General features: G+C 40.4%; 1 protein-coding gene and 1 non-coding gene across 2 annotated transcripts in view; one reads left to right on the top strand and one right to left on the bottom strand.

Annotated features, from left to right (window-relative positions):
• Positions 1–25,944, bottom strand: part of EVA1A (eva-1 homolog A, regulator of programmed cell death) — a 356,598-nt gene that overhangs the window by 230,644 nt on the left and 100,010 nt on the right. Inside the window, exon 3 of the mRNA XM_040427455.1 lies at positions 1,110–1,233. Coding sequence (XP_040283389.1) covers positions 1,110–1,233 — 124 coding nt within the window. The remainder of the gene's footprint in view (positions 1–1,109; positions 1,234–25,944) is intronic.
• TRNAR-UCU lies at positions 6,431–6,517 on the top strand. Its single transcript is given in 2 exon segments — positions 6,431–6,467; positions 6,482–6,517. It is a non-coding gene; the product is annotated as a tRNA-Arg (tRNA).

Genomic DNA, 25,944 nt, shown 5'->3' with positions numbered 1-25,944 from the left:
AGATAGATAGATAGATAGATAGATAGATAGACGGATAGATAGATAGATAGATAGATATGAGATAGATAGATAGATAGATAGATAGATAGACGGATAGATAGATAGATAGATAGACGGATAGATAGATAGATAGATAGATAGACGGATAGATAGATAGATAGATATGAGATAGATAGATAGATAGATAGACGGATAGATAGATAGATAGATAGATAGATATGAGATAGATAGATAGATAGATAGATAGACGGATAGATAGATAGATAGATAGATACAGTAGATAGAATATAGATAGATAGATAGATAGACGGATGGATAGATAGATAGATAATAGATAGATAGATAGATAGATAGATAATAGATAGATAGATAGATAATAGATAGATAGATAATAGATAGATAGATAGATAGATAGATAGATAATAGATAGATAGATAATAGATAGATAATAGATAGATAGATAGATAGATAGATAGATAGATAGATAGATAGATAGATAGATAATAGATAGATAGATAGATAGATAGATAATAGATAGATGGAAGCTGAGTTCTGATTTTTCAGACCTCCTTTCGAAATTGAATGGATCACTCTGACTGGTTGCTATGGGCAAATGAGCTAGTTTTCCCTTGCTCCAGTTTTGATAAATCTCCGCCATTGTGTCATAAAGGACCCAAGGGAGTAGAGAAAGAATCCCAGTGTCATGCCCCGCCCCCTCAGACCCTGGACTAGGCTTAATACCAGAAGGCCTCATTTATCAAAGCTGTCTAAAAGTAAAACTGTCTTTGTTGCCCATAGCAACCAATCAGAGCTCAGCTTTTATTTCTTAAACTGCACTGGTAAAATGAAAGCTGGGTTCTGATTGGTCGCCAGGGGCAACCAAGAGATTTTTTAGCCAAGTTTGATAAATGAGGCCTTAGACAAGTATCATTTTTGCCCGCTCTGTTCCTTTAATGAACCCCATTGTGTAAAGTCCCGTTCATGCACCGATTCCCATCATCGGACTTCATTACCCGACCCGGGGGTCAGGCAGGGTTCCTAACACAATGGAGGGAGCAGATATAATGAGAAGTGTAACATCTACCACACTTGGAGATTCCTTTACTCACTTGGCCTGCATTTGTACCACACAACCAAATACTTGCTGGTCCCCGGACATGGATCCATCCCAAACAAGCGACTATTGACGAGCAGCTGGCAGTTCCTCCGGTCCTGGCACTCATCCAGCACCTTCTGCACAGGAGCAAAAAAAATCAAAAATCATCACTACTCCTTTATATCAAACATCGTCGCCTGTCATGGCGGTAATTACATGTAGTCACGGGGGGTGGAGGAGGCGATGCCGCACCTAATGGGGGGTCCTTAATACAGGTTCTGCACAGTATGACCTCTCTACAGGTGTCTACAGCAGTGAGAGGAACAAATCTCATAACTCACAGGTCATCAAGGACAACCCCTGTCCTCGCACCCTATCAGCAGGCGACTGCTATGGGGCTCAGTCTTAGGCCTCATGCACACGGCCGTTGTTTTGGTCCGCATCCGAGCCGCAGTTTTGGCGGCTCGGATGCGGACCCATTCCCTTCAATGGGGCCGCAAAAGATGCGGACAGCACTTCGTGTGCTGTCCGCATCTGTTGCTCCGTTCCATGGCCCCCGCTTTGCGGACAAGAAAAGGCAGTTATATTAAAGGATGTCCGTGCCGTTCCGCAAATTGCGGAACTCGCACGGACGCCGCCCGTGTTTTGCGGATCCCCGATTTGCGGACCGCAAAACACAACACGGTCTTGTGCATGTAGCCTTAGTTGGGATCTTCTCCTTTTCTACTGGAGGTGAAAACTTGGTCAGGACTCCACCCTCTAAGGCTTCTTTCACACGACCGTATGGTGTTTTCAGTATTTTGCGGTCCGTTTTTCACAGATCTGTTGTTCGTTTTTTGTTTCCGTTGTGATTTTGTTTCCCTTCCGTTTTTCCGTTTCATTTTTCCATATGGCATATACAGTATATAGTAATTACATAGAATTAATTGGGCTGGGCAACGGAACGGATACGGAAGACATACATTACATGCATTACCGTATGTGTTCCGTTTTTTTTTGCGGACCCATTGACTTGAATGGAGCCACGGAACATGATTTGCAGGCAATAATAGGACATGTTCTATCTTTTAACGGAACGGAAAAACGGAAATACGGAAACAGAATGCACACAGAGTACATTCCGTTTTTTTTTTTCAGAACCATTGAAATAAATGGTTCCATATACGGACCGTATACGGAACGCAAAAAACGGCCTGTAAATGGAAAAAAATAAACGGTCGTGTGAAAGAGGCCTAAGGCTCCATTCACACGTCCGCAAATGGGTCCGCATCCATTCCGCAATTTTGCGGAATGGGTGCGGACCCATTCATTCTCTATGGGGACGGAATGCATCCACATTTGCGGAGCGCGGCCCCGATCTTCCGGTCCGCAGCTCCGCAAAAGATAGAACATTTCCTATTCTTGTCCGCAGCTGCGGACAAGAATAGGCATTTCTATAGGGGGTGCCGGCCGGGTGTGTTGCGGGTCCGCAACACACCACGGACCTGTGAATGGACCCTTAAGGAACAACTTTTAGCAAATGAGGCAGTGGAAAAATAGCCCAAGGGTCATTGAAAAGGGTTTTGGCAGAAACCCTTTCTGTCCTGTGGGGGGCCTGGTTTGATCCTTGGGGCCATTACTTCTCTATTTACACCACTGCCTATTAGGGCATCTGGACATTATCGTTCGGGTCCCCTCTTTATACGCTACAACAGAGAAAGCTTCTGCATGAGAGGGGCTCCCCTTCCGTCCTTCTATTACATGGACAGCCATTCATTTGAATGTAATACCGCATTTCCCCTGCAGGGGGTGCTGTAGGAGAAATGCTTGGTCCTCCCTGACAAAATTAACTGTTTGGTGAGACTCCAGGCCACCAACTGATCTCTGCAGCGCCCACATTGTATAGCAGTGTGAACGGACTCTGTATAGTGGCGCACTCAGCCCCTGTAGAACAGTATTACAGATCCTCTACATCCCACTTTATGGCTTCAGTGGGACGCCACATTCTTCTTCGTTAGTAGCCTTAGGCCTATTGCACACGACCGTATGGCTTTTTCAGTGTTTTGCGGTCCGTTTTTCATGGATCCGTTGTTCCATTTTTTGTTTCCGTTGTGTTTCCGTTTCTGTTCCGTTTTTCCGTTCCGTTTTTCCGTATGGCATGTACAGTATACAGTAATTACATAGATAAAATTGGGCTGGGCATAACATTTTCAATAGATGGTTCAGCAAAAAACGGAACGGAAACGGAAGACATACGGATGCATTTCCATATGTGTTCCGTTTTTTTTGCGGACCCATTGACTTGAATGGAGCCACGGAACGTGATTTGCGGGCAATAATAGGACATGTTCTATGTTAAAACGGAACGGAAAAACGGAAATACGGAAACGGAATGCATACGGAGTACATTCCGTTTTTTTTTGCGTAACCATTGAAATGAATGGTTCCGTATACGGACCGTATACGGAACGCAAATAACGGCCAGTAAACGGGAAAAAAAAACGGCCGTGTGCAGGAGGCCTCAGACTACCTCTATACCAGGGATCAGCAACCTCCGACACTACAGCTGTTCTGAGACTACAACTCCCAGAATGCTTCATTCACTTCTAAGGGAGTGTTGGAGGAGCAGCTGAGCATGTTTGCATGATGAGAGTTGTAGTTTCACATCAGCTGGAGTGCCGAAGGTTGCCGATCCCTGCTCTATACTATGGCACGTGATGGAGCCCCTGTGTAAAATTAGAGGCATGGTATGGGCCCACACCAAAAGTTGGGCCCAGGGGCGGATTGGCCATAGACCTTACAGGGGAAATTCCCGGTGGGCCGATGCCCGGGGGGCCGCCGAAACCCTCCTCACGGCCGGCCAGTGGAAGTTTTTGGGGATGTATTTTGTGATGGACGGTGGTATTTGGCTCCGTTGGGGCGGTATAACGTGCCACAATATGGTATAGCTGGCCCTGCCTTCCATCAGTTTGGACCTGACTACAAATCAGGGCCACTTCAAGTTCCCAGTCTGCCCCTGGTAGGGCCCTATATATTATGTAATACAGTCGGGTGTAGGGGCCCCAATTCCACAGCTCTGCAAAGATTATCATTTACTGTCCTGAGGGGAGATCCCGGCTCACAATCTAACTTCTCTAATGGAAGGTACGCCCTAGGGCGAGACTGGTTGGAGGCCAATCAGCATGTTCATTTAGGACAACAACATGGGGAGAACATTCATACTCCATGCAGATGGTGTCCTTGGTCAGACTCAAACTCTGGGCCTCAATATGCAGCACCTCCCCCACAAAAGTGATTCTCTTTCCCATGTTATAAGGAATAGGTCCATATCTACTAAAATATTAGAATTTGGGCGACCCCTGCCGATTGTCTGCATCGCCTTGAAATTGTAAATTACATACGAACATTTCAGTCGAGTGAATTTGAGGGCATCTAAGCCCCATCCTGGGAACTCCTACTTAAGGGCTCATGCACACGGATGTATTTTTTTGTCCGTTTTTTTGCGGCCTGTATGTGGAACAATTCATTTCAATGGGGCCGCAAAAAAACGGAAATGACTCTGTGTGCGCTCCGTATCCGTATGTCCTATTCATTTCCATTTTGTAGACAAGGAAAGGCATTGTTACAAGGGATCTGCAACAAAAAAAAACTGGTCTAACACCAATATCACACGGATGTCATCCGTTTTTTTTTTTCTGCGAACCGCAAAATACATACGGGCGTGTGCATGAGCCCTAAGTGTGTGGCTTACATTATCCCATTCCAATTGGCTGGGAATGTCTTTGCAAATCTGTTATAGTTGGCAATCATGAAATGACTATCTCTATAAGGCCTCTTTCTCACTACCGTATGGCTATTTGAGTGTTTTGCGTTCCGTTTTTCACGGATCCGTTGTTCCGTTTTTTGTTTCCGTTTTGGTTCTGTTTTTCCGTATGGCATATACAGTATACAGTAATTACATAGAACAAATTGGGCTGGGCATAACATTTTCAATAGATGGTTCCGCAAAAAAAACGGAACGGATACGGAAAACATACGGATGCATTTCCGTATGCATTCAGTTTTTTTTGCGGACCCATTGACTTTAATGGAGCCACGGAACGTGATTTGCCGCTAAATATAGGACATGTTCTATCTTTGCACGGAACGGAGATACGGAAACACGGAAACGGAATGCATACAGAGTACATTCAGTTTTTTTTGTGGAACCTCTGAAATGAATGGTTCCGTATACGGAACGCAAAAAAAAGCCCCGCAAAACGGAAAGAAAAAACGGTAGTGTGAAAGAGGCCTAAAGCAGAGATTTTAAGAAATTCGTTTTATTATCTATATATTATACTATTTATTTCTTCTCTTTTTTTCCATTCGGTTTTGCTCCAACCTTTGAGCTTCCATCAGCTGCCAAACTACAACTCCCAGCATCATGCAACCAATAGCAAGAGAAGTATTTTTTTTTCTGCAGCGCCACCGCAGGTGACATGAAGTATTACACGGTGCAGACTGAAATCAATGGACTGCGTGATTAGGAAACAGAGAGAGATGCTCTTTGTCGCTGCTCTTAATCCTACTTTCACACTCGCGCTTTGGCCGGATCTGCAAAAACGGATCCGTTGCAATAATACAACCGCATGCATCCGTCATGAACGGATCCGTTTGTATTATCTGTAACGTAGCCAAGACGGATCCGTCATAAACTCCATTGAAAGTCAATGGGGGACGGATCCGTTTTCTATTGTGCCAGATTGCGTTGTAGAAAACGGATCCGTCCCCCATTGACTTACATTTGGCTCAGTTTCATCAGACAGACACCAAAACACTGTCATCAGCGTTTTGGTTGTCGCCTCCGAAGCGGAAAGGAGACTGATCGGAGGGAAAAACTGATGCGTTCTGAGCGGATCCTTTTCCATTCAGAATCCATTAGGGCAAAACTGATCCGTTTTGGACCCAGGACGGATCTCACAAACGGAAAGCCAAAATGCCAGTGTGAAAGTAGCCTAAACTGGAAGATCCCCCCCCCCCCCCCCCCCCACCACACACTATTAAATGAGAAGTCTAAGAAATTACTTGAAAATGGGTTTTCTGACCCAGACATCCCCTTTAAATAGATTCTAGGGAAAGTCATTTGGCCCAAACTTTTAATTATCTCTGACTTTTGAGATCTGATAAGTGACATGTATTATTGTCCCTCCTTTTTTCTCTAGTTTTGGGTGTTTGTGTTGATCGGTAATGACAGATGTGAGACTGACTTTGTCCTGCACAGCATGCAGCACGGCTTCCCTTTCAGCCTCCGCTGCAGAGCTTTTTTTAGCACGCGGTGTAGCAGAGACCTCGGCTCATGACAGGAAAGCAACAGATGGCTCTGTGGCGCAATGGATAGCGCATTGGACTTCTAGTGAGATTGAAGGCATTCAAAGGTTGTGGGTTCGAGTCCCACCAGAGTCGTGATTTTGTTGCACAAAGGTATAAAAAGGTCTTATGAGAAAAACAAGGATAGAAAAAAGCGGAATGAAATATTTCTATGTAAAAATACTTTAACATTAATAAGGCTACACGTGGTTAGCAGCATGCCTGAAACGAGTATAAAACGAAAGTACCAAGATAGTAAGAAATAAGCAGGTGCAGAACTAATAAATACAAAAGAAATAATTACTACAATAAGCCAAAATAAATAAGTAATTGATAGAACCAAGATGAATATAAATATTATATATAGTGTTTTTTATATGTATAATTTTTTAATATTTTTTAACTCTTTTAGTCCTAATAAGATCATTTCAATACAATTCTGTAAGGCTGGGTCCAGACCTGAGCGTATTCGATATGCGCTGTTTAGGGTCCATTCACACGTCCGTAAGTGTTTTGCGGATCCGCAAAACACGGACACCTGCAATGTGCGATCCGCAATTTGCGGATCCGCACATCACAGACACTATAATAGAAAATGCCTTTTCTGGTCCGCAATTGCGGACAAGAATAGGACATGTTCTATTTTTTCCAGGAACGAAATTGCGAAAATCCCGAAAAAACGGATCCCGAAAAAACGGATGCGGATCCAGGAAATGTGGATTTGCATCCGTTCCAGCCCCATTTAAAGTGAATGGGTCCGCAAATTGCGGAACGAATGCGGACCCAAATTACGGACGTGTGAATGGACCCTTACAGGCGTTTTTATCAGGCATATTTTGGGGCGTTTTTGTATTTTTGAAACGCGCGTTCTTGCTATTGACCACAGAGGCGTACAATGAAAAACAGAGGTGTTACGCGCGACAATACGCCCCCAAAGAAGCTCCTGTACTTCTTGGGGCGTAGGGCGTTTTAACAACGCATTCGTACGCGCTGTAAAACGCTCAGGTGAGGACCATGCCCATAGGGAAACATTGGTTTTTGCCTGTTGAGCGTTTTACAGCGTGTAGGAACGCGCTGTAAAACGCTCAGGTGTGAACCCAGCCTTAAAGTTAAGAGTTTTGTGAAAGCAATAAAAAAACAACAACACAGTTCTAGATTAACCACTTCATTACCATAGTGTTTAACCCCCCCCCCCCCCCCCCCCCCCTTTCCTTACCAGGCCAATGAGCCTATATAACTGCAAATAACTAATTTGATATAAATTTTCACAGGACACCATTAGATTTCAAGACAAAACATTTCTAAATATTTACATTTTTTTAAGAAAGCAAAAAGGAAAAAAAAAAAAACGCATGTATGTGTATATTTACAGTTGCTAAAACTAATAAATATATTTTATTTTTTTATAAATAAAAAGGGGAAAATGTGTCTGTACGTAGTCTGCTATACTATTGCTATAACTAGTAACTATAGCTATAAAGTTTTAATGTATCTTTCTTGATTTCACTTTTTATAAATTTTCAAATTTTTTATTTATTAAAAAAAATTGTACTTTTTTTTTTTTATGAAAAAAGTGAAATAACCCCTTCCTGCCACAGTCTGGGCAGAAAGGATTGAATTCACAGGCTGCAGGCTCACAGCTAACAGGGGGTGATCTTACATTAAGGCCTCATGCACACGACAGTATTTTTTCACGGTCCGCAAAACGGGGTTCCGTTGGTCCGTGATCCATGACCGTTTTTTCGTCCGTGGGTCTTCCTTGATTTTTGGAGGATCCACGGACATGAAAAGTGAAAAAAAAAAACGAAGTCAAGTTTGCATTGAAAATGATAGGGAAAACGGACACGGATCACAGACACGGATCACGGACGCGGATGACAATCTTGTGTGCATCCGTGATTTCTCACGGCCCCATTGACTTGAATGGGTCCGCGAACTGTTGACCGTGAAAAAAATAGGACAGGTCATATTTTTTTCACGGCCAGGAAACACGGATCACGGATGCGGCTGCCAAACGGTGCATTTTCCGATTTTTCCACGGACCCATTGAAAGTCAATGGAGCCACGAAAAAAAACGGAAAACGGAACCACGGACGCGGATGCACACCACGGTCGTGTGCATGAGGCCTAAGAAGAACGCTCCCCTGCCAGCGCCCTGCTACAACATGGCCACACAGAGAGACCACTTTGCCTGGTCTCAGAGATCTTCGCTGTGACCGCAGCTGTCTGATGACAGCGGGGTCTCAGTGATCTGCAACGCCACGGGGAGTCAGCAGATCGCAATGTAACCCAACGCTTTTATATGTCAGGTTTACCGCCACAACATATAAAGAAGGCAAAAGGATAACGGGGGTTGTTCTGCCTTTCATGGGTGAGACTGGAATAACCGCAGTAAGGGATCATGCGCATGAATGTGTGCCGGCCGTTGTGTGCATTGGGGACCCCAATTTGCGGTCCCCAATGTATAGGTAACGTGCATGCCGATTCCGCAGATGGATCGAGACCCATTCAACTTGAATGGATCCGTGATCCGTCCGCACCGCAAAAAAAAAAAAAACATGTTCAAGTCAATGGGTTTGCATCGGTGATACGGAGTGCACATGGCCGGGGCATACACGCTCGTGGGCATGAGCCCTTACTAAGACTGGTCTTAGTTTCCCCTTTGCGCCGCCATAAGATTTATCTAATTTATGACGAGGCGTGCACCTCATCCCAAATTAGGCACATCTGTGGCAGTCCTGGCGCAAACACTGCTCCGCCCCGACTGGTGTCGTTTTTCGCTAACATTTACACCTGTTTCCAGACGTAAATGTTAGTAAATTTGCCAGGGCTGGAGTCCCGACCTGCCCCCATCATGCCCAGCGGGTGGACACAGCGTAAAACCAGCAGTGTGACTAAAAAAAAAAAAAAAGGGGGACTTGCGAAACACCTAAAATAGTTGCCAGTCCGTTAGTAAATGTGCCCCACTGTGGTTATTCCCATCTCAGCCATTAAAGGTCTAGATGGTGCAACCCCTTTCATAAACCATCATTAAAACCAGTTACAGCTGACTGCAAATAATTAATAGTTAATAAAAATAAAAACATTTAAAAAAAAGGAAAATAAATCAAATAAATAGGTTCGGGAACTAATAGCATCTACATATAGTGACAATGCAGAGATAGCTGGAGAGAGATATGGGCGTTAAAGAAATGGCAGGAAGGAGGCAATATACACATATTTGGTATATTTTTTATATAACAGCCCATAGAACACAGCTCCCCAAAAATAATGACTGTATATCCAACCCTTGCCCCCATACACACACACGAGGATTGGGGAGAAAGCCGCTGTCAGACTCCTCAGGCATATTGAAATCCCACAGCCTGGTCTTTCTTTCCTACAACATCTGCCATCAGGGAAGAGTCAAGAGTCCCCCCTACATAATAAGTAGTAGCCTTCGCCAATCTAAAGTGTGGCCATTTTTTGTCAGAACAGTTAGGCCTAGTTCACACGAACGTATGGCTTTTATAGTTTTTTGCGGTCCGTTTTTCACGGATCCGTTTTTCTGTTTTTGGTTTCCGTTGTGTTTCCGTTCCGTTTTTCCGTTCTGTTTTTCCGTACGGCATATACAGTATACAGTAATTACATAGAAAAAATTGGGCTGGGCATAACATTTTCAATAGATAGTTCAGCCAAAACGGAACGGATACGGAAGACATACGGATGCGTTTCCGTATGTGTTCCGTTTTTTTTGCGGACCCATTGACTTGAATGGAGCCACAGAACGTGATTTGCGGGCAATAATAGGACATGTTCTATCTTTCAAGGCCTTATGCAAATGTTTACAGTGTTCTCAGTTGTGTGTGGATCCAGAATAGTTTGTTTTTACTGCTTTTCCAAAACTAATATGTCCGATTATTAAAGGGGTACTCCAGCATTTGGACTAGAATTGCGAAAGGCTCCAGAGTCATTCCACACACAGCAGCACTAATACTACACTCCATACATGTAGCATTATTTGGCAAACTGTCGCACCCTATGTACTCTAGTGATGAGCGGCAGGGGTCATATTCGAATTCGCGATATTTCGCGAATATTTTGTAGAATATTCATAGAATATTCGCAAATTCGAAAATTCACGATTTTTTTTTTTACTCGAAAAATCGGAAAGGTAATGATTGCGTAATATGCGAATTTTTGGAATTCGAATTTTCGGATTCAAATTTTTTATTGCGAATTTTTAAACTTACAACTATTAGACAAAGAAGATTGTAGCACTATATTAGCTAAATTGCTCTATATTCGTTTTTTTTCGAATATTCTCTATATTGCTATAACTTCGTTTTTTCGAATATTCGTAATATTCTAAAACAAGAATATATAGCAATATAGCGAATATTCAAAAAAAAAATCAAAATTCGCAAACACTACTACTCCTAAAGTCAAGTATATTGCAGCCTTCTTATTGGCCCACAAGATAGAAGCAGTGAGGGATCATGTGTACTGATAAAAAAAAATAAAAAAAATATTTGAAAAAATTAATTCGAATATTCGAAATTACGAATATATATACTATATTCGCAATAAAAATTCGAAATTCGAATATTCGTGATCAACACCTCCTCGGTGCAGTAAGGGTGGGCTTGGCTTCGGCAGCAACAGCCGCATGTGCAGCAGACTACAATTCCCATCATGCATTGCTGACATCTATTCCTCGCTGATCTCCCCCTATATGGCTTTGACTGCTGAAGTCTCCCCCTCTTGCACATTTCATATCTAGCTCCCACACTGCTGAGCCTCTCTCAGGAATTCCCAGTTACAGCCTCCTATAACTCCTAGTACTGGAACTGAGCATGCTCGACCACCAAGCTGAAACACAGGTCGTAACCCTAGGCAGTCAGCTCTAAACATTACATTATGGGGCTGTAGGTGGTGAGGGATTATGTGGGAAACTACTACAAATATGTAATTACTATATATTCACTTTATATCACATACTTTCACTAGGACTCAAGGTTTGTACATTGAAATACCCCTTTAAGACTCAAACTCCTCCATTGTTAGGCCTCCTGCACACGACCGTATGGCTTTTTCAGTTTTTTACAGATCCGTTGTTCCGTTATTTGTTTCCGTTGTGTTTCCATTTCCGTTCCGTTTTTCCGTATGGCATATACAGTATACAGTAATTACATAGAAAAAATTGGACTGGGCATAACATTTTCAATAGATAGTTCCGCAAAAATGGAACGGATACGGAAGACATACGGATGCATTTCCGTATGTGTTCCGTTATTTTTGCGGACCCATTGACTTGAATGGAGCCGCGGAACGTGAGTTGCGGGCAATAATAGGACTTGTTCTATCTTTCAACGGAATGGAAAAACGGAAATACGGAAATGGAATGCATGCGGAGTACATTACGTTTTTTTTTGCGGAACCATTGAAATGAATAGTTCCGTATACGGAACGTATACGGAACGCAAAAAACAGCCCATTAATAATAGGACTTGTTCTATTTTTCAACAGAACGGAAAAACGGAAATACGGAAATGGAATGCATACGGAGTACATTACGTTTTTTTTTGCGGAACCATTGAAATGAATAGTTCCGTATACGGAACGCGTACGGAACGCAAAAAACAGCCCGTAAACGGGACGGTCGTGTGAAAGAGGCCTTAATCATACATTACCTGGATAAATGAAACTATTTTTCAATACATCCGAGCCTGGGATCACATTGACATTGTCATTTCTAGTTTTCAGAGCAGAAAACCAAAAATGACACATTGGTCACGTGACAGACATCAACAGTTTCCAATGGGCCCCATTGACATGGTTCCACCGTGGTGTCCATCATTGTAATGATGTCTCATCGGTGGTCACATGCAAAGGCAGAATCACTATTTGGGGTGTCAGACAACCCCTAATATTAGCAAACAAAGTGGAAAATGGGATTATCTGTTGTAGTGGGTGGTTCGGAATGTGAAGGGTAACAAGGAGCGCCTGCATCGGGCCTAGGTTTTATTTTTTGCTATGCCCCCCCCCCTTCCTCCACCTTGCCCTGTCTTCTCTGTACACCACTTGTCTAACTAGGAATGCGTCATGCTAATCCAAATTTTGGTTTATTCAGAAAAGGAAAGTCGTATAACAACATGTACTAACATCGGGCCTCGCCCGGAGCTCCCCAGAGGTTCATATCTCATTAATATATGGGTGTGAACATAAACACAAGTGTGCATGGGTCAATCTCAGTGCACTATTCAATGTGTGTTGAATGTTTTTCCCTGGTAGAGTAACAACGAATTCGTCCCTTTCATGTTAATCTGTTGTTACATTACCCTCACAATCACCACCATTCTAGGATGGACTAACAAACTGGGCATCAAGGTAGTCCCTGAAAGCTCATGGCCAATAGGGATGACAGTCCATCTTGTAAAGGGTATTCCAACAATAGATCTTTGTGATTTATCCCTAGGAAATGCCCTAAATGTCTTATGCGTGTGAATCCCATCAATGGAGTGCCTTTGAGTCTGGCAGGACCCAGTTGCTAAGATGTCGGCTCCACCTGTGCAAGGTACTTACCATAATCTACTTTTTTCTCCTGTTGTAATGTCCAAAACGGACAAGAATAGGACATGTTCTATTTTTTTCGCGGGGCAGCGGAACAGACTTACGGATATCTTTTCTGGCCCCATTGAGATGAATGGGTCCGCATCTGATCAGCAGAAAATGTGGATTAGATGCAGAGCAAAACTACGTCCGTGTGCATCTGGCCCTAATGTAATTTGTCAACCCAACACAAGTGTATCATGGCTCCAGTGGTTGGTAAGGGGCACAAGACATGTAATGACTGGAAGATCACTCCCAAACTGTCTCTACTCTAAAGGAATCTTAAAGGGGTTGCACAAGAACATTCCTCTTTGTGAGATTGTGTCTTCCATTCCTCTCTATGGGACCATGGTGGACAATCATATCATGGCCCTCTGACTGCAACTTCACAGTGTTGTGACGTGATTGGCTACCATGGTCACATGACATCTACTGTATGTCCGTCAGAGACGAATGGGGCAGCAGGACACATGCTCGACCACCGGTCAATTCAATTGGGGCAGGCACAGGACCTCCTTTCTTGTGACCGTGGGGCACACTCATTCTAAAGTCTGTCTTGGCTACGTTTGCTTTCCAGGTGAATTTAATCTACCCATTTCAGGCTGTGGAAAATTCCCCATGACCACTACTTTATCCTACATGTCCCCTGTTCTGAGAACCTCCAGAAACATGCACTGATACGTGATAGTATAGGCCCGTTATTTCCTAATCTTGTGGACCCTTGTGAATGCTTATTTTCTTGTGTTGCACCACTTAGATGGCGGTTTCAAAAACACCTACAAGCATTCATTCACAAACACTTAATATAAAACATGGTGGAAGATTGACCTGCAGTGGCTTTTTCAAAAATTCTTTTGAATTTTGGAATATCCCTTTACTGTGTCCTGTGAAAGAAACTGTGAAATCTGACTTCTCTCATCACGGCTCTTTAGAATACTCTTTAGGTTGGCGAACTGCCATCCATAGTGATGTCATGTGACCATGGGTAGGCAATCACGGCACTGTGATGTTGTAGTCACAGGGCCAGGATATGATTGTCCATCGTGGTCACATGGCCTCCTCATAGATTCCATGTAACTATCTGCCATTCTAATTTGTTTTAAAAAAAATATTTTTAATAGTGACATAAAGCGGGATACACAACATAGAAGAGGAAAAGACTGAAATGGTTCTACAACTGGTAGCATCAATGGGCACCACCCTTTCACACCCAGATTTGATTTTTAATTATATGGGGTGGGGTATAGGGAGAATTAATTAGGAAGTGATGTTGGAGGACTGGCAAGGTAAAGGGGGGTTTGATCCAAGTGGTGACATGCTTGACCAGGTGATCGCCAGAAGTCCCTGAATTAATTTTTCTCATCTTTGATCATGGACAGACCATAAAAATAATAAGTACAAAATTAAAAAAGTAAAAAATCCAAAACAAATGAAATCAATAGAAACACAAAAAATAACCCACCTCAAAAAAGACCCATTCCTCTGACAATCCTCTTACCCCTAGCCAAAACCCAATTAGCCCGACTGGCGGATGGACCCTTAAGATTAGTTATTCTGAGGAGCCCAATGCACCTGGGGACACTCCATGTATAGAACGGCGACAATCCTTCTCAATGGCTCTCTACTTGGGCACATGTATGACCTAACCACTTTGAAACGGTCTTGTAACAGGTATCGAATGAGAGGTGCAACTTTTTAGGAGATGCTATTGTTTCAATAGGGCGATAAGAAGAAAAAGAAAACCACATACATTTAATATAAAATATGTTGCGCCCAGCGTAATGGATAGAGAAGAACCATAATATTGGATAACGTAAGTATATATGGATGGCACACACTATATCTGGAACAGTGTAGAAGAATACATGGTAGATTTATTTGAATTAAAAATATCAAGAATAAAAATGTATAAAATGCATATAAAAGAATAGACCCATAAATAGATAGCAAATAGTATGAATACTATTCCATATACATGATTAGTGATAATTGTGACACTTTGGTGGTAAGGCTGCCAGGCACCTCACTTAGGCCTAGTTCACACGAACGTTTTTTTTGCGAGTGTACGGGCCGTTTTTTTGTGTGTGTAATGCATCTGTATGTCTGTCTTCCGTATCCGTTCCGTTTTTTTCTGAACCATCTATTGAAAATGTTATGCCCAGCCCAATTTTCTCTATGTAATTACTGCATACTGTACATGGCATACGGAAAAACGGAAAGGAAACGGGAACACAACGGAAACAAAAAACGGAAAAACGGACCGCAAAACACTGAAAAAGCCATACGGTCGTGTGAACTAGGCCTTACTCTATGAAGGGATATTATTTGGAATAAGGAAGAGATTTATTATAAACTAATAATACAAATACAAAAACAGTTGGACTTATTGGATGATTAATTACCCCCCAAAAAACGGTATTAAAAGAGATAATAAATAATAATTGATATTGCCAATGATTTTGAGTGGTGATATATGAAAACTATCGATATAGAAGATCTACAGTACTAACAACTATTTTCCTATTATGGTTTGATCACCAACTACCAATTATCTAGACCATTATCTACTTTCACTATAAGTCGGGACATTGTTACAATCTAAGGAATTACTATTAGTATATATCGACTGCAGGAGGACTAATAATAAATAAGAATTATTGTCACACTTGCGTTTTTCTTTTCCGGCATAGCGTTCCATCCTAGGGGCTCTATACCGGAAAAGAACTGATCAGTTTTATCCCCATGCATTGTGAATGGAGAGCTATCCGTTCAAGATGCATCAGGATGTCTTCAGTTCAGTCTTTTTGACTGTTCAGGACGGAGATAATACTGCAGCATGCTACGGTTTTATCTTCGGCCAAAAAAACTGAACACTTGCCTGTGTCATCCAGAAAACGGATCCGTCATTTATTTTTTTCGCATTTTTTTAGGTCTACGCATGCACAGACTGGAAGGACGAATCCGGCATTCCAGTATTTTGAATGCTGGATCCAGCACTAATACATTCCTATGGAGAAAAAAAATGCTGGATCCAGCGCATGAGCAGACCTAAAAAAATGCGAAAAGAATAAATTACGGATCCGTTTTTCTGGATGACACTGGAAAGATGGATACGGCATTTCAATGCATTTGTAAAACGGATCAGGATCTTGATCAGTCTTAGGGTCCATTCACACGTCCGTTGTTTCTTTCCGGATCTGTTCCGTTTTTTGCGGAACAGATCCGGACCAGTTGCGTACCCATTCATTTTCAATGGGTCCTGAAAAAAATCGGACAGCACAATGTGTGCTGTCCGTTTCCGTTGTTCCGTTACGCATGTCCGAAAAAATATAAAACTTGTCCTATTATTATCCGCAAAATCGGATCCTGGTACAATACAAAGTCAATGGATCCGCAAAAAACGGATGACATACGGATGACATATGGAAATATTTTCAGGAAAAAACGGATCCGCAAAAAACGGACTGAAATTCGGGATATAGAAAAATACTGAAGTGTGAATGGACCCTTAGGCCTAGTTCACACGAACGGTTTTTTGCGAGTGTACGGGACTTTTTTTGTGTTCCGTATACGGTCCGTATATGGAACCATTTATTTCAATGGTTCCGCAAAAAAAAACGGAATGTACTTCGTATGCATTCCGTTTCCGTATTTCCGTTTTTCTGTTCCGTTGAAAGATCGAACATGTCCTATTATTGCCCGCAAATTCCGTACAGTGGCTCCATTCATTTCAATGGGTCCGCAAAAAAAACGGAACACATACGAAAATGCATCCGTATGTCTTCCGTTTCCGTTCCGTTTTTTGCGGAACCATCTATTGAAAATGTTATGCCCAGCCCAATTTTATCTATGTAATTACTGTATGCTATATATGCCATACGGAAAAACGGAAAGGAAAAACGGAACAGAAACGGAAACAAAAAACGGAACAACGGATCCGTGAAAAACGGACCGTAAAACACTGAAAAAGCCATACGGTCGTGTGCAGGAGGCCTTACATATGCCATCAGTTGGCATACGTTTTGAGGGATCTGGCAGCCAGTTCTGGCGACAGAACTGCCTGCTGGATTCCTCTGCCGCAAGTGTGACTGTACTCTTATCAGGATCCTGATCAGTCTGAAAAATGCCATATTTTTATAACTGTGTTTTTCCCTAACTATTAAGGACAAACGGAACCTTTTCTTTTATATCTTTAATATACTATAATATCAATAATCCCATTTATGTTTTTGTAGGGATATTTTGATATACCCTTTATATTTTTATCATCAATTTGTTATTGATAGAATCAAGATCAGACACTAACCAATTTAAGATTTTTAATACTGATATTGATTTTTCTGATCCATTCTTGGATTCTTGTATCTAATTGATTTGTCTGATCATGATTAACTATCACAATTATCACTAATCATGTATATTGAATAGTATTCATACTATTTGCTATCTATCTATGGGTCTATTCTTTTATATGCATTTTATACATTTTTATTCTTGCTATCTTTAATTCAAATAAATAGACTATATATTCTTCTACACTGTTTCAGATATAGGGTGTGCCATCCATTTATACTTACGTTATCCAATTTTCATACCAGGCTGAGGGTACGCCCAGGATAGAGCACCACAATCCAGAAAGTCCGAACAAGTGAACTACTAAATTTTATTTTATTTTATACTTACATAAGAACCATAATATGTCAAAAACTACCAAATGTCTTGAATAAACTGTATTAACAAATGGTAAGAACTAGTAAAATAAGATATGGACTCCTCCCTGACCTCCTTTATGACCTGAGCTATTCATATATTATAAAGACACAATAGACCCTTTATGAAAGGTCAAGTTCTATGTGAAATCTTCATTTCCATATGACATGAGGGTCATTTACACGCCATTATCAATGGAAGGTGGAGAAAACACAACTTCTTGACCATGGTGTCCTTATAAAAGATAGCTGGACCTCAAGCATTGCAGTCACTTGTTGAGAAGTGGATCCTCTTCTAGAGTTTGCCGACTGAAGCTCCCGTGGCCCATCAGGGCACATTCTTTTTGGAAAGTATAAGTGAATCCTCTTTGCCCAGGTATGTTGCAATCTTAATCTTGTAACCTTTTCAGCGCTTGGCCATCAGTTTGAACGATGTCTTGCAGTACATTTCCCATTCGTGTTCCTCAATGCTATGGGTTTGTAGTTTAATCCCAAATTATACATTATGTGTCTGCTTTTTTCCTAATTGTTATTTCTTTCTACTACATGATAGAGTCCGTTCAAAAGAGAACATTTTCTTAGCTCCAATGGAAGACACTGACGAATTTGAGATTCAAAAAATTGGTGAAAATGATTTCCAAGTGCTGAAGAATCTGGGCAAGGGGACCTATGGTCACGTTGTTATGGCTCGTGAGAAGAAAACGGGTAAGCTCACACAGAGATTTATTTAATGGAATAATGCAGATAAAATTGATTAAGCTTAAAGGGGTTGTCCAAGTTCACTAAAAACCTGGGCAGCAGCAGTAAGTGAAATAAAATAACAATAAAGTCATCTTCGCCCCTTTCTCCCCTGTCTCTTCCAGTTCTCTCTGCTAGTGTGTGTTTCCCTGACTGCAGCGGTGATGTTCCTTGCACACCATGTCAACACTGCAGCCATTCACTGGCTTCAGCAGTGAGGTCCCATGTACTGCTAAGTCCAGTGACTGGCTTCACGGTGAACTGGTGTTCATGGGGACACCAATGTTGCAGCCAAGAAGATTGTTTTGTTATCTTATAACATATACTTATGCTGCCCAAATTTTTATTTAACTCAAACAACCCCTTTAATGCCTTAAGAAATTTCAAAAGTTTTTGAAAGTTTACATTTTGTGCATTTTCTGGGATTTTTTTGCTTGCCTTTCATGGTATGTGATTAGAAAACTTTAAAAGTACTGCCCCGCTGCCGCCGCCAATCTGCTGGTCCCTGGTCTCATGACTGGCAGCAGTGGTGTCATGTCACCCATGCGTCATATGACCCATGCTGGGAGCTCTGTAGAAAAGGTCCCCAGCGGTGAACAACCCCTTTAAGATCCGTACAGACTCATATAAAACAGTAGATAATACCTCTCGATGGCTAACTGAATAGATGATAGCAAGCAAGCTTTCAAGACTACTTAGGTCTCTTCCTCACAAATGGTATAAAACAATATCTGAAGAGTCAAATATTTATACACAGATTTTTAGGACTCTTCAGATATTGTCTTATGCTATGCCTGATGAAGAGACCTAAGTAGTCTCGAAATGCTGCTGTTTTTTTTAGCACCTTTTCAGTTAGCCATTAAAATAAATCAATTTTTATCTACTCTATCTACTGGCTAACACAATTTTGACTAGACTTCTCCGCTTTGGACAATTCTACTTGTTAGAAAGGTTCAATAAGCTGATCTTTTGTATTTTTTTTTAACCAGGTAAAATTGTTGCCCTCAAAATGGTGAAGAAGGAGCGAACAAAGCTGAAAGCTTTCCTCCAGGAGCTTTGTGTTTCCATCTACCTGTCAAGCTACGAAGGCATTATCTTTACTTACGCCGCCTTTATGGACTCAGTTGACCACTATGTTCTAACCCAGGATTTGGCTCCTGCAGGATCCCTCTGTTCTCTCATCCAGTCTGGTGTAAGTATTTCAAAATCTTCCAAAATTCAAAATTTTCAACCAATTTATGGATATTTGGCCACATAAACATAGTTACATACAGCACATTAAATTAAGGGAGTTTTCTGACTTTTTATACCAATGACCTATCCTCTGGATAGTTCATTAGTATCTGATCGGAGGGAGTCTGACACATGCCAATCAGCTGCTTGAGAAGACACACCTGTGAGAGACGTGGCCTTCTCGCAGCTTACCCTAGGCCAGTGACATCACATTTATCAGTCATGTGGCCTAGGTGCAGCTCAGACCCATTCAAGTGAATGGGGCTGAGCTGCAATATTAAGCACAGCTGCCATGCAATATACGGTGCTGCGCTTTGCAAGATGAGCTGATGAGGTAGAAGCAATCTCCATCCCATCAAAGAGCTGACCAGCTGGTCCTCAGCATAAAACAGTTGAAAAACCCCTTTAATATTTTCCCAACTTGCTCATTTTGGTAGGACTGGCCAACCATCTAATGTGTAAAAGGTGTCCCAACTTTTCTGCAATGGTAGATATCTGGGGGAAAAAAGGATCAGGGTATTTGATTTCAACATTTTGTCCTCTTCCCATTCAGAAGATATGCACCCTCAGCTAAGCATCTGAGCAACAACTATCTAAAGAGCATGACCAGCTTAACTCCGCATTTGCTAAATTCATAATCATATATTTTTGAGTTCAGATAAAGCACATATCTGATAGTCTCTTCTACTTTTTCAGGTTGGAATTCCAGAAGTTATGGTGAAGCGTTGTGCGTTACAGCTGACCAGAGCTCTAGAATACATGCACAGTAAAGCACTGGTGCATAGAGACGTGAAACCAGACAATGTCTTACTAATGGACAAGGAATGCCACCACATTAAATTGAGTGACTTTGGGATGACACAGATTGCTGGTACCCTCATTTCATCCATGTCTCCTGTTATATCCTACATGTCTCCAGAGCTTTGTAAACTGAAAAGCAATGAAACTATAGTCTTGGATTCTAGTGTCGACTTATGGGCCTTTGGAGTGCTTCTTTATGTTGCATTCACTGGATATTTTCCATGGAAAACAGCAATGGAAGATGATCAACTATTCCAGAAATTTATCTACTGGCAAACATTTTTTGACCAAGTTCCACCGCCAAAACATTGGACCAAATTGAACAAGAAGGCTCAAGGTTTATTTCATTTTCTTCTCTCCCAAGATCCCAAAAGCAGGAATACCATAACTACTGTCCTGAACCATCTTGAATTTCCATGGGGAGTAGAAGAAGACATTCCAGAAGAAACTTTTGAGATTGTTATTCAAGAAGATGATGTTGAGATGAAAGATTATGAGAATAATGTCATTATCATCGAAGGAGAAGAAGAGCTAATTGTGGTGGAGAACCATGGAGATATTGAATGTATAATTCTAAATGATACCACAGATGAATCTTTTTCCAGTTCCAGTAATTCAACAATGCTGCTTTTCATGGATGATTCAAGCCTTAGTTTGGGATCTGAAGTTGAGATCATTTAGATCTTCTGAGTTGTTAACATCAAAGACTTCCAAGAAGAGCATACGTTTTGGAAGCCAGTGCAGGCTACCTTATAGGTATATGGCTGGTTCCAAGCAAAAACGTTATCATGCACTTGTGTTTTACAACATCATGGATATGAGCAGTTTTGGGCAGGTTTGGATATCTGAGGTGTTTACTCTGATAAGACAACTCCCTGTCTAGTTCAATTTGCTTGCCTTATGTCAATAACAACCATGAAGTTGTGCACTGGAAAGGGTAGAGAAAGTTCTCATTCATCTCTCAGTACTTTAAGCTCCAGAGGATACAGAAATGGTGGCCTAAGCAGATGTAAGGCTACTTTCTCACTTGCGGCTGAGTGATCCGGCAAGCAGTTCCGTCGCTCGAACTGCATGCCTGAAGACATCCTGATGCATCCTGAACAGATTACTCTCCATTCAGAATGCATGGGGATATACCTGATCAGTTCTTTTCCGGTATAGAGCCCCTGTGACGGAACTCCGTCCCGGAAAAGAAAGTATCTCCTCTAATTATTATAAATCTGTTTTACTTAATGTCTTCTACTATAATTACTCCTTACCACTATGCACTGTATATATATATCCCTTAATATTGAGACCGACGACAGAGCATATATTATATATGCAAACTGTATATTTTTTCAGCACTTTATTACTTATCTCCATCTATTTCTCCTGCCTCTATATCCGCATATACTTATTGTAAGTTACCCTAATAAAATGCACCTTACATAAAGTCTACTTTGCATCAATTTTTATTTTCTTTTAGTGTAAATTATTCCAAAATATACACAATTCATGTGTCAAATATTTCAGCAGAAATGAGAGTAATTTACTTTTTTTTTTTTTTGCAATATCCAAATACATAAATCATATAGGTAAGGCTACTTTCACAGTGGCGTTTCTGGGTCCGCTTGTGAGATCCGTTTCAGGGCTCTCACAAGCGGCCCCAAAACGGATCAGTTCAGCCCCAATGCATTCTGAATGGATAAGGATCCGGTCAGAATGCATCAGTTTGGCTGCGTTTGGTCTCTGTTGCGTTTTTTAGGCGGTCACTAAAACGCAGCTTGCAGCGCTTTGATTTCCGCCTGACTATGTGGAGCCCAACGGATCCGTCCTGACTTACAATGTAAGTCAATGGGAACGGATCCGTTTTCACTGACACAATATGGTGCAATTGTAAACGGATCCGTCCCCATTGACTTTCAATGTAAGTCAAGACGGATCCGTTTTGACTAAGACTTTTTTTTAGAATGAATAATGCAAACAGATCCGTTATGAACGGATACAAGCGTTTGCATTATCTGTGCAGATAAAAGATGGATCCTCACAGAACGTAGGTGTGAAAGTGGCCTTAGAAAGGTTTTAATCATGAAAATGCCCCCTTGCATATGACCCTAGATGGATGAATGAATAGATATGAGAGAGAGAGAGAGAGAGAGATAACGTAGATAGATAATAGATAGATAGATAGATAGATAGATAGATAGATAAAAAAAATTGCAAAAAGTTTATTCACTCATGTGGATGCACGATGCTTCGGCTCGACCTTAGAGCCTTTCTCAAGTGGAAACTTTGCGTATCCACATGGGTGAATAAACTTTTAGCATTTTTTATACTTCTACAGAGTGCTGCCTTTTTGCTATTTTGTATATTGGGCAATAAGTCTAGTCCCCTCAGGCGTGCAACTATTTTTACTTTGATTAATTTTTTCTCTAGTGCTGCCATTTTCCCTCTTTTCTAGATAGACAGATAGATATTAGATAGATAGATAGATATGAGATAGATAGATGGATAGATAGATATATAGATAGATAAGGAGATAGATAGATAGATAGATAGATAGATAGATAGATAGATAGATAGATAGATAGATAGATAGATAGATAATAGATAGATAGATATGAGATAAATAGATAGATAGATAGATAGATAGATAGATAGATAGATAGATAGATAGATATGAGACAGATAGATAGATAGATAGATAGATAGATAGATAGATAGATATGAGATAGATAGATAGATAGATAGATAGATAGATAGATATTAGATAGATAGATAGATAGATAGATATTAGATAGATATATAGATAGATAGATAGATAGGAGATAGATAGATAGATATTAGATAGATAATTATGATAGATAGATAGATAGATAGATAGATATGAGATAGATAGATAGATAGATAGATAGATAGAGTATAAATAGAATAAACCAAATATTGCCACAACTATGGGATACACCATCCCTAACTGGTCACTCTCATCACAGAGTACACAACTAAGCCTTTGGTAGACCATTAAATGCTGCACCCATAAATCACTACCAGACCGCTTGTAATTAAATACCAATTTATTGCATGATTTCAAAAGACATAAATGACATACATATTAAAAATTTTAATAAAGGAAGAGGATACAAGTGCAGGGAAAAGCGGCATCACCTGGAGGGAGACCACAGCGGATAAACAGATCATACATATGTCCGTGTACACCCCCAGACGAAGGGACACCGAAACGTGCTTCGGGGCTGGCGCCATCCTGGAGGGAGCACAACATGGGTAACTGTTCTTTGTCTAATTGACTTTTCTATGGTTCTTATACTCTTGCACTTAAATTATTTGTACTTAGCATATGGACATCTGTATGAACTGTTTATCCGCTGTGGTCTCCCTCCAGGTGTTGCCATTTTCCCTGCACTTGTATCCTCTTTTTATTATTTTTTATATGTATGTTATTTATGTCTTTTGGAATTGTGTAATAAATTGATATTCCATTATAAGTGGTCTGGTAGTGATTTATAGGTGCAATAGATAGATAGATAGATAGATAGATAGATAGATAGACGGATGGATAGATAGATATGAGATAGATAGATAGATAATAGATAGATAGATATGAGATAGATAGATAGATAGATATTAGATAGATAGATAATAGATAGATAGATAGATAGATAGATAGATAGATAGATAGATAGATAGATATGAGATAGATAGATAGATAGATAGATAGATATGAGATCAATGGATATATATATATATATATATATAGATGATAGATAGATAGATAGATAGATAGATAGATAGATAGATAGATAGATAGATAATAGATGATAGATAGATATGAGATAGATAGATCGATATGAGATAGATAGATAGATAGATAGATAGATATGAGATCAATGGATATATATATAGTAGATAGATGGATAGATAGATAGATAGATAGATAGATAGATAATAGATAGATAGATAGATAAATAGATAGATAGATAATAGATAGATAGATAGATAGATAGATAAATAGATAGATAGATAGATAGATAGATATGAGATAGATAATAGATAGATAGATAGATAGATAGATAAATAGATAGATAGATAATAGATAGATAGATAGATAGATAGATAGATAGATAGGAGATAGATAGATAGATAGATAGATAGATAGATAGATAGATAGATAAATAGATAGATAGATAGATAGATAGATAGATATGAGATAGATAATAGATAGATAGATAGATAGATAGATAGATAGATAAATAGATAGATAGATAGATAGATAGATAGATAGATAGATAGATAGATATGAGATCAATGGATATATATATAGTAGATAGATGGATAGATAGATAGATAGATAGATAATAGATAGATAGATAAATAGATAGATAGATAATAGATAGATAGATAGATAGATAGATAGATAGATAAATAGATAGATAGATAGATAGATAGATAGATAATAGATAGATAGATAGATAGATAAATAGATAGATAGATAGATAATAGATAGATAGATAGATAGATAGATAGATAGATAAATAGATAGATAGATAGATAGATAGATAGATATGAGATAGATAATAGATAGATAGATAGATAGATAGATAGATAAATAGATAGATAGATAGATAGATAGATAGATAGATAGGATAATACAGAGTGGCCAACCCTTTATAAACAATAGCTTTTTAAAGCTTTCCAATGAATGATGTAATGTATGAAACATATTCTGACATGGGCTTTAGCATAAGCTGGTAATGAAATGCTGCTCAGGAACGGGTCTGACTTCTACACATTAAGGATTCAATTGGAGATGTAAATGTCTGACTTCCAGGGATGAGGACTAAGAGATGTCCCTGGAGGCTATGTAAAGTAACACATACCTAACCAGTTAGTGTCCACATGGGTGTGGTGTTAAGGTGCTAACGTAATGCTAATGCCTACAAGATAAGGTCTTGTACACGGGCAGATGACCTGCCCGAACGAGTGCCTATCAAAGATATAGGAGGTCCACCAGCACTAGTCTATACTTTCAATTTCGTTTGGCAATTATCAGATGGGGTTTGAAGGATTTCTTGTTCTTGCAGTCGTACGTTCAAACCCCTCCTGACAGCATTACGTGGCATGTCCTTGTTTACATGGGGCGATGCCAACAAACATAATTGCGCCAACATTGAAAAGGTGATCACCCACAAGCATTTGCTGGTTTGTCAGGTGATCATCAGGCATGTTTACATGGGGCAATGACTGGGAACAAACCTTCTTATGTTCATTTGGATGATCAATTGGCCCATGTAAAAGAGCTGTTCGTTTACTTTACTAAATCCCGATGGAAATTCTAGAAGTGGAATAACCATGGCATTATCAACAAATATGTGAAATACATCTGACACATAGACATGTTCTCCTAAAGGCCTGTTAGATACATGGAACTGTGCAACAAGACAGTACTTGAGA

Source organism: Bufo bufo, chromosome 4 (assembly GCF_905171765.1).
Source record: "Bufo bufo chromosome 4, aBufBuf1.1, whole genome shotgun sequence".
Taxonomy (NCBI): Eukaryota; Metazoa; Chordata; class Amphibia; order Anura; family Bufonidae; genus Bufo; species Bufo bufo.
This window is presented reverse-complemented; position numbering and strand designations above follow the sequence as displayed.